General features: G+C 44.1%; 1 protein-coding gene across 1 annotated transcript in view; it reads left to right on the top strand.

The window, feature by feature from the left end:
• ttc7a (tetratricopeptide repeat domain 7A) overlaps nt 1-14,759 on the top strand; it is a 46,933-nt gene that overhangs the window by 21,530 nt on the left and 10,644 nt on the right. Inside the window, 4 exon segments of the mRNA XM_061690006.1 lie at nt 1,999-2,115; nt 4,386-4,498; nt 5,694-5,828; nt 9,204-9,406. Coding sequence (XP_061545990.1) covers nt 1,999-2,115; nt 4,386-4,498; nt 5,694-5,828; nt 9,204-9,406 — 568 coding nt within the window.

Raw genomic sequence — 14,759 nt, 5'->3', positions numbered from 1 at the left:
GTATATGTGTGCTGTGCAGTGCACAGGCTTTAATAAAGTATTCTCTGTGTGTTTTGTATATGTGTGTGTACCTGCTCATGATAGAGTGAAAACAAACTGATCTGTGGGAGTGCAGAATGAGTAATGCTGTAGCTGGACCACTTTTTCAAGGGAACATTGCTAGCTCGCTATTTTTAAATGCAGTTGATGCTGGCACTCATTGTTCAAAGATGGCCACCACTAAGCATTTACACAGAGCAACTCTGCTCACCGCCGTCCACTCACCAACACTACACTCTGTGCACACAAGGTGCATTGCCAGGAGGCTGGAAATGACAACAATTGTTATTGGATGTGCATCGTGTTCTCTTAAAATCTGTCTCTTTGCCGGAGCGCTAAACGAAAACACTGGCTTTGAACGAGAGCCGAATGATAAAACTTACCCTTGGATAACTTTGAACATTTTCACATGAAAATGACAGAGGCCTTTTGTGACTAAACTGACTTACACTTCGATTCACTGAAACCAATATCATGTGCGGGATCATCCTGAATATATCCTGAATACCATACATGTTTCTGCCCATTGGATGCCCCCCTTTTGCACGCCACTGGCAATATGAAGTATCATCAACCATAGTTTGGTCACATGTTTCTTTAAATTTGCAGTCAAAATGCTTCTGTAGGCGCAACCAAAAAGTACCATCTTCTTATTTGTGTAGCTGAACCAGATATAAAAGCCTGGAAACAAAAGCTAATATGTTGATCGCTTATCTCAGTCATCTTATTGAGCTCACACCCAAATATTTTCAGTCAAAAGTAATGAAATTGGCCTCACTCTTTCCATGCTTTTGAAAGGAAATGGATGTATGTACTAAGCACGTGTAGATATGCACGTGTGTGTATGCGTGCGTGTGTTTATGTGCGTGTACGCGCATATCCCTTAAGGACACTTTCATATCCCTATTTTGAATGAAGTGCTTTAATTGATATTAAACTCAGTTAACATGGTTTAACATGACAATCAGCACCTTTCATTTAGTCCACAGAGAGAGGCAGTTCACGTAATACGCAGCGACACGGCATGTCACATTTCAACACTAGGATGGGTTTACACCATCAAAGTGCCTCTAAACGTTTTGCCACAGTGGTAATAGGGAGCCGAGAGACACGCAGCAGGTGTACCCTTCACAGTCAGCCCCATTCTCCCACACACTTAAGCTTTCAACTCTTCCATTTTCCCCTCTCTCCCTCAACACTCACACACAAACCCTCCCCCCACTAGTCTACTGACCCGTGAGCTGGTAAGAAGGCACATTTCACATTGAGTTTTCTCACTTGACACAAGCTCTTCTCACTCTGCTATTGAGACTCACCCTCGCTCATACCCCTCATCCACTTGGTTTCCTCCATCTGCTGTCCACCTTGCTCCTCTCCCTCTGATCGCGCATACAGAAATTGGAGGATCATTCAACAACAAGGATGCAGTGGGCAGCAAGATCACCATAATCTTGTTGAGTCTCGTGCTCACTGTCTCTCCTTGTACTCCTTAGTGATGCCCATGACAGACGCTTTCATTGAGAACCCCCCTTTGGGAATTAACGTACGCATGCACATTCTCTCGTAAACGCATACACGCACACACATACACACAGATCTAATATAGTCTAAGGCACACATGCATCTGAGGATGACGCTGTCTATGCACTATGAACCAGGCAACTGAACTAAGAAAATGCAATTAGTTTCATGCATTCAGTTTTGCATACTTTACAAGGTCATGTCAGCTATGTTACAATGATTCCGCAGTTCAGTCCAAGGTAACAAATACATCAAAATAATAATTAAAAATGTATACTATTACAAAATGAATTTAGTGTGCGGATTATACATACTGTAGGTGTTCATTCTTTGTCTATACCTATGTGCCCTGTAATTGACCGGGGACTGGATAAATACTCCCTATAATCGATCAGAAGTATGTCCAATATAAAGTTGATTTTTGTGTTTTTGCTCTAGTTTGCTGTCCTCGAAGGCTAAGCTTGAAGAAGTCTTGTATGGCCCCGCTGTGGCCTTACAGACCTGCCAGGAAATGCTGCAAATCTGGCAAAGTCGCTATGATGTCAGCCGTTCAAAGTGAGTGTCAGACAGTGTCTACATATACAGTGTGTATACTGTATTTTATAATGTGCAGCTATGCATGCGTGTTTTACTGGTATGGCAGATAAAACTTATAAAGGGAAACTTTTGGTATTGATCACCCACAGTTTTTAATGTGTGTAGATGATCATCCACCCATGCATACCAAGGTTTAAAACATGCCCTTAAAGCTTTTTATTCACCTTCCGAGGAGAACTCGCGAAATATTCAAGCAATTGGTGGAATTAATTGATGAATTGGGTTATCAATACAAAGAACATTTGGCTTTGTCAGAGGACGTATGTAAAATAAATAAACAATGGACATGTTGAGGGTTAGTTTAAGCGTTAAGTCAATAGTTTTTGCAAACGTGAATAGAATAGATCGTATTTACCACACCAAAAGTCATCCAAAGTCCCTGTGTTGAAATGAAATAGAGTGCTACCTTGAGATACAAGTGACACAACTTATGAGTTTTTCGGAATACGAGCCATCGTTGGGCCATTTTTTTGCTTTGACTTGCAAACTCAGTCTTGTATGTATCTCAGTATGTATGGTAGCAGTGAACCCAATTTAAGCAGTACTTTGGAAAATAGGGAACAATTCATTCATCAAAAAAGAGGCTTCAAGCTGCTTAATGCCATTCCTTGTTAATGTTTACTGTCAAACTAAACATAAAACAAAGATAATGGCACGTTGTGTATTTCAAACAACTACATAGCGCTGTCTCACGACTCTGTTTATGCCTGGATCAGACTACAGGATAAATTTGGTCTTTCGCGATTGCACGATGTCAGACTACTGCCATAAAATCTCGGTGTATCTCAGTCAGACTACAGAACATGTAGTCCGATACCACCGTATCCTGTCTTTTACTATCACGAAAAACGTTTCACCTTTCATCTCAACCGGACACAACCATTACCATGGCGACAACAAGTCATTGTCAAGCAATGGATCTCCGGGGCAATGTGGGGGGAAAAAGACCAAAGATGGAAAAAAAAACATGCAGTGTCACCGGGTGCTCGAGAAAAGATTTTTTGGGCTATCCATTAAAGGATTGTTTGGCGTATGTTCACATACTTTTAAAACAATATGGCTCGCAAGCAGGCAACAAAATGTTGCGTAGCCTTGCAAGTTACAGATGTATGTAAACATGCTGGCATTCTGTTGAATCATGCTCTAAAGCTTTGTTAAACATTGGTTTGTGCGTGTGAATAAATGTTAACAACGGCGAGTCGAACAAGTATGTGGACGACGGCAAGCACGGGAGGCGAAGCGCCCGTCACAATACGCAATCCTGTTGGTCGACGTCAAGGTGCGCTGTCGGAGCGTCACACTACATAGAAGAGATCCCAAAAAATCTAACATGCTAGACTTTTCTTTTTGTTGTCGTAGGGCCAAATCATGACATCACTACAAGAAGTTTTATTTTTCCGATAAATTATGTGGTGCCCAATCTGGGAACGATAGCAAATTGGGCCAATATCGGGGCTAAAATCCTGGAGTCTGATCTAAGCATTAGCTTAACTCTAACATATATGGAAAACATTCGATTAGCATTGATGGTCGCAATTTTGGAAACCTTCAGGGGCAGTTTCTGATATGGGCGAAATGGGCAGCCGCCCAGGGCAGCATTCTGTGAAGAGCGGCACTCGCCCACCCCCTATACCCCCGTTGATGATAGGCCATGGGTGCGCAATCGACGGGCGGCGCACAGGGCACATACACTTCGAACTGCTATTTTGAAAATAAACCATGTTGTGGATGGTATGATATCGTACAGACCAAGCGCCCACTCGCACTTTGTGCTCCATAGTGACTGTCCAATGGATGCTGCACATCTGGGTTCGACTTTTTTCTTGAATTTTAATAATTGATTATTCCCAGTTGATTATTGATGGAAGACTCTAAATTGCCCTTAGGTGTGAATGTGTGCGCGAATGGTTGTTTGTTTCTATGTGCCCTGACGACCAGTTCAGGGTGTACCCCGCCTCTCGCCCGAAGATAGCTGGGATAGGCTCCAGCACCCCCGCGACCCTCGTGAGGATAAAGCGGTCCAGAAAATAGATGGATTATTGACATTGATTAGGAACATCAGCATCATGATGCATCTACGAATCAATGACTAATCCCTCACACATCTAATTTGTATCATATAAAATATTAGTGGCACTCGGCTGGTTTTATTTCATCAGTTCACAAGCGTAAACAGTTGGAGGATGCCGGTGGGATATTGTACTTTGTGACATGTGTGTATGTTCCAGTGAGACAGATGACAGTACCAGTATACCAATGGTTGAGAGGCTGGATGCCAGCCCTGGAGTCAGCAAAACATCCATCCACCTCACTCTGCCTGTCTTCCAAGATACCTCCACTGGTCTGCCTTTTGACTTCTTAAATATTTTTGTACCCTGCTGTCTGTAGAGACTCGAACTGTTGAGTACACTCACATAGACATGCGCAACTGGCAGCCCATGGGCCACATGCGGCCCGCACCCTCGCTCAGGGTGGCCTGCGAGTAGATGGTTGAAGTTAAAATTATGATTCAAATCACCCACAGCGGGAGCGCTAAAGACCGGGGCAGCAACAGTGCTACAAATATGTCAACGTGCCAATAGCCGGAAAATGTGTTATAGTTACTGACTCCAAAACAATATATTGTAGTGTTAATGAAGCCATACTCATACAGTATCTACATGAATTATTGGCATTTCATTTGAACTGCAAGTCATTGAAGTAGGAGTCTTTGTGTGAAACTACCAAGGACTCTAATATTGTTTTTGCATGTGTTTGTTTGTCAATGTGAAATAGCAAATGTTGGAAATATGAACAAAGATTCTGACTTACTTTGATTGTGACCACTTTTCAGGAGCTATACATTGTCATCCTTGACATAAATCTAGTGATATTGATACCAGGTGTTCCCAAACGTTATTTCAAGCATGAACTACAATACCATACGTGGTGTGGGGTATGCCTGTAAGGTTAAGCATAAATAGTTGAGTTTTCCGCACAAAAACTGCCTAGTGCATCATAACTAAGCCTTGTTGCGTCAACTGATGAAGCCTGCTCGGATGAGAGGCGAAACGTCGTCTGAGACAATTAGAACAGTCCAGTTACGATCGATTCAATGCATTGAGAAGGAAATGACCTGGATTAATGAGAATATTCAGAGGTATCTGCAAATCTTTTATTCTCGTGTTGTTGTTTTTTTTTGGGGGGGGGTGTTTTAAGTAGAATTTTGTCCCCCCAAAAAATGTAAGTTACACACTCTTGTTTGGCTGGGTTTGCGCATTCTCAGACACAAAATGCGTACACATTGCTAGTTATGTCATTCTTCACTCTGAAAAAGAACAAGTAAATCATTAAAATGAAATTAAACTTCATTTTACACGTGATTAAAATGTTAGATCATTTGAGTGAGAATTGGCTTTTTTACTATAACTATAAAATGTTATATTTTTTAGGACACCCTGCACACCGTAGTAGGCTAAATTGGCACCCCTGTTTCAAGTTTAAAGTTGTCATTTTAATAATGTATTTCATTCCTGTTTTTTGCCTTATACTTTCAGGTTCAATGAGTCCATCATCGATTGCAGCATCTCATCTTGAGGCGGCGCTCTCAGAAGTGTCAGACATTAGCTCCATGCATCGCCAAGGACCCATGTACATCTGGACTACCCTAGAACGTATTTGGCTGCAAGCTGGTACGACTGCAGCACACATGAGTTTAAAGAAATACAGACTGTTTTGATTGCCTGTTTATACGCACAGGAGAAGAAGGCAGAGTTTGGGACAAATCTCTTTAAAAATTGATTAAGCCGTCAGACTTTGGGCTGAGTTACTTTTAAATCTTAATTATTGAGTATCGTAAATCACTTAGAACAATCCAATGTTCCCAACTTCCAAGTTAAGTGACAGCCCTTTTCAGTTGCAGCATGACTGTGTCACAGTGTACACGACAAGATTGATAATGGCAAGGTCAGATGAGTTTGGTGTGGAAAGAACTGACCTCAATGCCATCAAAAACATTTGGGATGAACTAGAACAAAGATTGCTACCTACATTGAAAAAAAAGGTTACTGGTAATTTTCAGTTGCACATGACTAAAATGTCGTAAATTGACATCATTTCCCTCCCTTTCTTTCTATGTAGGTTTAACACATTTTAATCATGTGCAACCGATGTACATGTTCAAATCAAGTAATTTCAAATGGTTTTTTCCCCCCCAGTGTATTCCAACATCCGGGATTGCACACCTCTCAAATATTTGATGAATGGACAAAACATAAACATTGTGTTATCATATGGATTGGGCGGCCTGGCCACTATGATTAAGCCTGCCCCTCTCCCGATCAGAACCCGAGTGGTGTCCTGTTATTGGACTTCTGTGCCACCACACAATTCTGGTCCACCATCTGGTGTCTCAGGAGAGGGAAGCAGTGCACCGTCAACACTGTGTATGATGGGGATAGGGCAATGCTGACCTCGACTCGGGACGTTATGAGTCGGTGGGGAGAATACTTCGAAGACCTCCTCAATTCCACCCACACGCCCTCCCATGAGGAAGCAAAGTCTGGGGTCTCTGAGGCGGGCTCTCCTATCTCTGGGGTTGAGGTCACCGAGGTGGTTAAAAAAGCTCCTCGGTGGCAAGGCCCCGGGGGTTGATGAGATTCGCCCAGAGTTCCTAAAGGCTCTGGATGTTGTGTGGCTGAATCTCAGATTCAGGAGGAACAGTGTGGTTTTCGTCCTGGCCGTGGAACAGTGGACCAGCTCTACACCCTCGGCATGGTCCTTGAGGGTGCATGGGAGTTCACCCAACCAGTCTACATGTGTTTTGTGGATTTGGAGAAGGCGTTCGACACGGGGAGTCGGGGAGTTCTGTGGGGGTTGCTTCGGGAGTATAGGGTGCCGAACCCCCTGATACGGGCTGTTCTGTCCCTGTACGACCAGTGTCAGAGTTTGGTCCTCATTGCCAGCAGTAAGTCAGACTCGTTTTCGGTGAGGGTTGGACTCCGCCAAGGCTGCCCTTTGTCACCGATTCTGTTAATAACTTTTATGGACAGAATGTCTTGGCGCAGCCGACGCCTAGAGAGGTCCGTTTTGCTGGCCTCAGTATTGCGTCTTTGCTTTTGGCATATGATGTGGTTCTGTTGGCTTCATCAAGCCGTAATCTCCAACTCTCATAGGAGCGGTTCGAAGCCGAGTGTGAAGCGGCTGGGATGAGAATCAGCACCTCCAAATCTGAGACCATGGTCCTCAGTCAGGAAAGGGTGGAGTGCCCTCTCCGGGTTCGGGGATGAGATCCTGCCCCAAGTGAAGGAGTCCAAATATCTTCACGAGTGAGGGAAGAATGGAACGCGAGATCGACAGGCGGATCGGTGCAGCGTCTGCAGTGATGGGGACTTTGTATCGGTCCGTTGGGGTGAAGAAGGAGCTAAGCAGAAAACGGAAGCTCTTGATTTACCGGTCGATCTACGTTCCTACCCTCATCTATGGTCACGAGCTGTGGGTCATGACCGAAAGAACAAGATCCCGGATACAAGCGGACGAAATGAGTTTCCTGCGCAGGGTGTCCGGGTTCACCCCTGCTCTCCACAATTGTGGCCCACATGGTTTAAATGCAGAGAAGTAATTTTGGTGTACATTGTACACGTGACACAAAGTATAATTAAAGCAGTGGAGGAGATCCATAGGGGCATTTTAAGAACCGGTCCTCCAGTGTGTTTACAGTACCATAGTGGGTTGAAGTGGAAGGGGCAGATGTGAAGTATGTCGGGTTCGTGTCCCCTGTGGCTTACAGTAATTCAAAAAATATTTTTGATGACCAACCTTCTGCTCCTGTTATTCATCTGCTGAGAAATAAGGCAAAATTGCACTAAAGTCTCTCAATGTGTGTTCTTGGTATAATGGGACCAGGCTGTGTTCCCTGTACCCTTCCCAGCATTCCTGCTCTCATCGGTTATTTCCTGTCACAATCTCACTTCCTTATTGGCCACGCAGGAAAAAAAGTCTACTCAAAGGGGTACACCACGTTGTCACATACACATAACTACAAAGAAATCACATTATTACAGGGCATCACTATATGTATTTTCTCAAAATGAAGCTGCAGTAGGATAGTAATGGTAATTATGAGAAGTAATTTATATCAGTGCATCTGTACTTAGGTAGGGAAAAAAACAACAACAGTTCACCTCCTGCCAACTACACAGATGAGTTCACACAGTATTCAGGAGCAAGAGGCGTGCATGATATTTGTACAACACAGTTCACCTCGATTCTCCCCAAACCACATACATATCCGGTGGCGTGATTGTTTAAAGTTGAAGAGTTTATTCCTCAAGGCTTCCTTGGCTGTTGCTATGCATTGATGCAGTGTCATGGAAGGATCCACCAATAATCTATATTTGAGGTCTGACTGGACATTATAGAAGTTAGAAGCTAGTGTCTGGAGGTTATCCTCCTCCGAGAGGCAGGCAGCTTTAGTATGTGGTGGCCTTATTTAGGCAACAGTTCCATAATTTCCCAGACACTACGTTGCTCCTTTAGCATGCATGTGTGTGTGTGTGTTTACTTGAAGCGGTTATGTAATGTTATGTGTATTTAAGTGCCACACTGTTTATATTTTAACATGCAATGAGGTTGTAACTTGCACTTTAACGCAACTGTACATGATATGTCCATCCATCCATCCATTTTCTGAGCCGCTTCTCCTCACTAGGGTCGCGGGCGTGCTGGAGCCTATCCCAGCTGTCATCGGGCAGGAGGCGGGGTACACCCTGAACTGGTTGCCAGCCAATCGCAGGGCACATAGAAACAAACAACCATTCGCACTCACAGTCATGCCTACAGGCAATTTAGAGTCTCCAATTCATGCATGTTTTTGGGATGTGGGAGGAAACCGGAGTGCCCGGAGAAAACCCACGCAGGCAAGGGGAGAACATGCAAACTCCACAGGGGGGGGGGGGGCCGGGGATTGAACCCGGGTCCTCAGAACTGTGAGGCTGACGCTCTAACCAGTCGTCCACCGTGCCGCCTACATGATATGTCTCTGTCTGTATTTCTGTCTGTGTCTGCAGGAGAACTGTTCATGGTGGACGGTCGACTTAAAGAGGCACAATTTTGCATAGCCGAGGCCAGCTCACTCTTCCCCAACTCGCACTCAGTATTGCTGCAGAGGGGCCACCTAGCCGAGCTCCGGGGTCAAATGGAGGAGGCGAAAAGTCTTTACGATGAAGCCCTTGCCATCCACCCTACTGGGGAGCGCATACTGGTGCACATGGTGAGCAACGCCAAGAACTATACATGATGCAAAATTAAATGAGTTAATGTAACATTGTGTTTTGTCTATATATACACAAAAACACACAACATGGTTGGATGGGGGGTTTCAAAGTGAGAAACATCCATCCATCCATTTTCTGAGCCGCTTATCCTCATGCGGGTCATGGGAGTGCTGGAGCCTATCCCAGCTAACTCACCTGTTGTTGAATTGCACATTTTTAAATACATTTTAAATCTTCTTTCTTATGTACTAATTTGTATAACCTTGCAACAATATTGCAAAATGACTGTTGGAAAAAAAATTTTTTTTTCGTGTTTATACAAATCTCATTTGCAAAGAGTGGCCCATATTTTTGTAGTTTGTAGTGTAGTACACCATAGAAAATATTGATTCTGTAAGTAAACTCGCTTTTGGAACAAATTTCGATGTAGTGTACAGTGTACGTGTATCAGATTGTAAAAGTAATTACTTCCCTTGATACTGAAATGTGAAGACCAATCATTGGTGGTGCTATTGATATTGTACAACCCCAATTCCAATGAAGTTGGGAAGTTGTGTTAAACATAAATAAAAAAAAATACAATGATTTGCAAATCATGTTCAACCTATATTTAATTGAATACACAACAAAGACAATATATTTAATGTTCAAACTGATAAACTTTATTGTTTTTAACAAAGAATCATTAACTTGAAATTTTATGGCTGCAACACGTTCCAAAAAAGGTGGCAAAAAAGACTCAGAAAGTTGAGAAATGTGTGACAACTGCGTGAGAAAATAGTCTAACAGTTTAAGGACAATGTTCCTCAACGTACAATTGCAGGGAATTTAGGGTTTTAATCATCTATGGTCCATAATATCATCAAAACGTTCAGAGAATCTGGAGAAATCACTGCATGTAAGCGGCACGGCCGAAAACCAACACTGAATGCCCATGACCTTCGATCCCTCAGGCGGCACTGCATCAAAAACCTACATCAATGTGTAAAGGATATCACCACATGGGCTCAGGAACACTTCAGAAAACCAATGTCAGTAAATACAGTTTGGCGCTACATCCGTAAGTGCAGCTTGAAACTCTACTATGCAAAGCAAAAGCCATTTATCAACAACACCCAGAAATGCCGCCAGCTTCTCTGGGCCCGAGCTCATCTAAGATGGACTGATGCAAAGTGGAAAAGTGTTCTGTGGTCTGATCAGTCCACATTTCAAATTGGTTTTGGAAATTGTGGCCATCGTGTCCTCCGGGCCAAAGAGGAAAAGAACCATCCAGACTGTTATGGACGCGAAGTTCAAAAGCCAGCATCCGTGATATTATGGGGCTGGGTTAGTGCCAATGGCATGGGTAACTTACACATCTGTGAAGGCACCATTCATGCTGAAAGGTACATACAGGTTTTGGAGAAACATATGCTGCCATCCAAGCGATGTCTTTTTCATGGACGACCCTGCTTATGTCAGCAAGACAATGCCAAACCACATTCTGCACTTGTTACAACAGCGTGGCTTCGTAGTAAAAGATTGTGGGTACTAGACTGGCCTGCCTGCAGTCCAGACCTGTCTCCCATTGAAAATGTGTGGCGCATTATGAAGCGTAAAATACGACAAAGGAGACCCTGGACTGTTGAACAGCTGAAGCTGTACATCAAGCAAGAATTGGAAATAATTCCACCTACAAAGCTCCAACAATTAGTGTCCTCAGTTCCCAAATGTCTATTGAATGTTTTCCCAGCATTTTTGGAACGTATTGCAGCCATAAAATTCTAAGTTAATGATTATTTGCTAAAAACAATAAAGTTTATCAGTTTGAACATTAAATATCTTGTCTTTGTAGTGTATTCAATTAAATATAGGTTGAACATGATTTGCAAATCATTGTATTCTGTTTTTTTTATGTTTAGCACATCAGTCCCAACTTCATTGGAATTGGGGTTGTAAAAGACTTAAGAGTTAATGTTTGTAGTAGTAGTTTCAGGTATGTTCGGACAGTTCATAGTTTTGTGGTGGAAGGAGAGAAGGGAGGGGACTACAATACGCAGATTGAGATCATTTTCCAATCCCCGATGCTATTTTAGGTCTTAAAAAGTGTCCAGGGAAATCTGCATGTCTGGACACCCCTGGACTGACAGACGAGGCACAAGCGAAGACAGCCAAAAAGCTGCACTTGGCTTGGGAGCCATGTGTTGGCCACCCCTGAGCTCGTCGTATAAGTAGATGCTTTAATGTGAGGTGACGTGTGATCGGTTGACTTTGTGTGTGTGTGTGTGTGTGTGTGTGTGTGTGTGTAATTCCATATTAGCATAACATTTGTCTGGTATACAACTGTACAGCAATTGTGTAATTTCAAATTGATCTGTTCATTTTGTGTACTCCTACTCAGACGGAATATGGGTCCCATTAGTCCTAATAACCACAGCATTAAGTGATGAATATTTGAATGGCAAAAAAAGATTAGAAACTACCTGTGCTTCATAACAGCAAATGACAAATTGTATTCAGAGTGGCTTTCTCCTTCCTGATCATTTGAGTGAACCTGTTTCTCTCGCTCTCTCACATAAACACACTTCCGCTCTATAAAGATCCTGTCCCACCCACTCCCCCTTGGCCTCTCTCCCCGTCTGTCTTCCAAATGATCCAAGGATTAACCACTGCCCCTGTGACCTTTGAACTCTCTCTGTTGTCATGCCGAAGGGACTGGCAAGGGATGTTCCTCAAATCCAAAGACCTGTTCCCAGTCGACACATTCACCCACACGGATGCCAGTCGTCTCCATAGTGACCATAGATGTGTTGACTGATACTTCTTTGACCTAAGCACTGGATTTCTTGTGACCACATAAGGCTAGTGCATTGGCTCTGATTGCACACTTTCGTGAGTGTGTATGTGTGTGTGTATACGTGTGTGTGTGTGTGTGTGTGCATGTGTGTAGGAGAAGTGCAGTTGCGTCGTCATGTCTCTTCCATATTTGGCCTGTGCTAGAGCCAATCCCTAGAGGTGAAACATTGAAATGAAGCCAGCTGGCAGTGTCCCCCTCTGTAACTCTCACAGGGCAGATGTGCTCTTAGTGAGCATGTGTGTGTGTGGATTTTGTCTCATGTTGTCGTGGGCACAAATAAAACAAAAAAAGAGTTACTACTTAAAATGTAACCCTTCATATTTTGGATGAGATCCTAGACATACTAATGGATTAGTGTGCTGAACGGATGCATCCTTGCTTTTTGGCTGCTAAGTGGGACAGTGTGTGGGACATTTCAATTGGAGAGCTTCCCAGATTTCTGGTTTCCATCACCCCGTTAGAATACAGTACAACCCAGAGCGGCAGGTTTTCTCAGTGGCTAAGGCTCCCTGCATGTATGGGCGAGTGGCCCATTTATTCTTCTCTGTCTTAAGTTGGATTCTGATTATTCTTGGTTAATGTTCCTGACTGTTACTCTACAAATGTACATTCTGTACTCTTCTTGAATATCCTATTCTTCCAACTTTGGGTTATTAGGGATAGAAATAAATTAAAATACATTCTGACTGCTGCGTGTATGATTTAAAGGTAGTGGGCCCTTAGGTTTTTGTATTATCCTTTTCATCTTAATAAAAAAAATCAATCATATATCGTTTGGTTTGCTTCAGTAAGAAATCTGAACTCTTTACATGTGATTTCAATCAGTCAATAATTGTAACTTTCTCAGTAACAGGATCCATCCATACATCCATTTTCTTCTGCTTATCCAAGTTCGGTTCGTGGGGGCAGCATTTTAAGCATGGAAGCCCAGACTTCCCTCTGCCCTACCATTTTGTTCGGCTCTTCCGGGCTTCCCATGCCAGCGGAGAGATGTAGTCTCTCCAGCGTGTCCTGGGTTGTCCCTGGGTCCTACTCCCAATGGGATGTGCCCGGAACACCTTACCAGGGAGGTGTCCAGGGGGCATCCTAATCAGATGTCCAAGCCACATCATCTGGCTCCCCTTGATGTGGAGCAGCAGCAGCACAACCCTGAGCCCCTCCCAGTTGACTGAGCTTCTCATCCTATCTCTAAGGGTGAGCCCGGACACCCTGTGAAGGAAACTCATTTCGGCTGCTTGTATCCGGCGATCTTGTTCTTTTGGTCATGACCCACAGCTTGAGACCATAGGTGAGGGTAGGAACGTAGATCAATCAGTAAATTGAGAGCTTCACTTTTTGCCTCAGCTCATTCTTTACCATGACAGGGCGATACAAAGTATGCATTACTACAGATGCTGCACCAATCTGCCTGTCAATTTTCCAGTACATTCTTCCCTCAGTCGTGAACAAGACCCTTAAATAGAACTCATTCACTTGGGGCAGGATCTCCTCCTGTACTTGGAGAGGGCATTCTAAACTTTTCTGATTGAAGATCACGGTCTCAGATTTGGTGTTGCTGATTTTCATCACAATCGCTTCAGACTCAGCTGCAAACCGCTCCTGTGAGAGTTGAAGATCTCGGCTTGATGAAGCCATCAGAAGCAATTCATCTGCAAAAAGCAGAGACTTGATACTGACGTCACCAAACCGAACGCCCTCAACGCCTTGGCTGCACCTGGAAATTCTGTCCATCTGCGTAATGAACAGTATCGGTGACAAAGGGCATTCTTGGCAGAGTCCAACTCCTGCTGGAAACGTATTCGACTTACTGGCGGCAATGCGGACCAAACTCTGACACTGGTCGTACATGTATGGACCACCCCTTATCAGGGGGTCCTGCACCCCATGCTCCCAGAGCGCCCTCCACAGGACTCCCCGAGGGACACGGTCGAACGGCTTTTCCAGAAAACACATTGGGTGAATTACCATGCACCCTACAGAACCCTTCTGAGGGTGTAGAGCAGGTCCATTGTTCCACAGCCAGTATGAAAACCACACTGCTCCTCCTGAATTTGAGATTCGACTTCCAGATGGACCCTATTCTCCAGCTCCCCTGAATAGACCTTACCGGGTAGGCTGAGTGGTTCCACGCCTGCTCCCCCTTCTACCAATCCAAAGGCACTGTCCCCGATGTCCATGCAATTTTGCAGAGGTGTGTTAACCAGAACAGACCCACAACATCCAGAGCCTTTAGGAACTCCGGAGGGATCTCATCCACCCCCCGGGCACTGCGACCGAGGAGCTTTTTACCACCTCAATGACCTCAACCCTGGAGATAGAAGAGCCCACCTCAGAGTCCCCAGACTCTGCTTCCACATAGGAAGGCTTGTCAGTAGAATTGAGGAGGTCTTTGAAGTATTCGGCCCACCAACTCACAACGTCCCAAGTTGAGGCCAGCAGCTCCCCAACCACAATGTACACAGTGTTGATGGTTCACTGCTCGCCCCTCCTAAGATGCCAAATGGTGGATCAGA

Source organism: Phycodurus eques, chromosome 11, assembly GCF_024500275.1.
Source record: "Phycodurus eques isolate BA_2022a chromosome 11, UOR_Pequ_1.1, whole genome shotgun sequence".
Lineage (NCBI taxonomy): Eukaryota > Metazoa > Chordata > Actinopteri > Syngnathiformes > Syngnathidae > Phycodurus > Phycodurus eques.
Note: the sequence above shows the minus strand (reverse complement) of the source record. Positions and strands in the feature narration are given on the sequence as shown.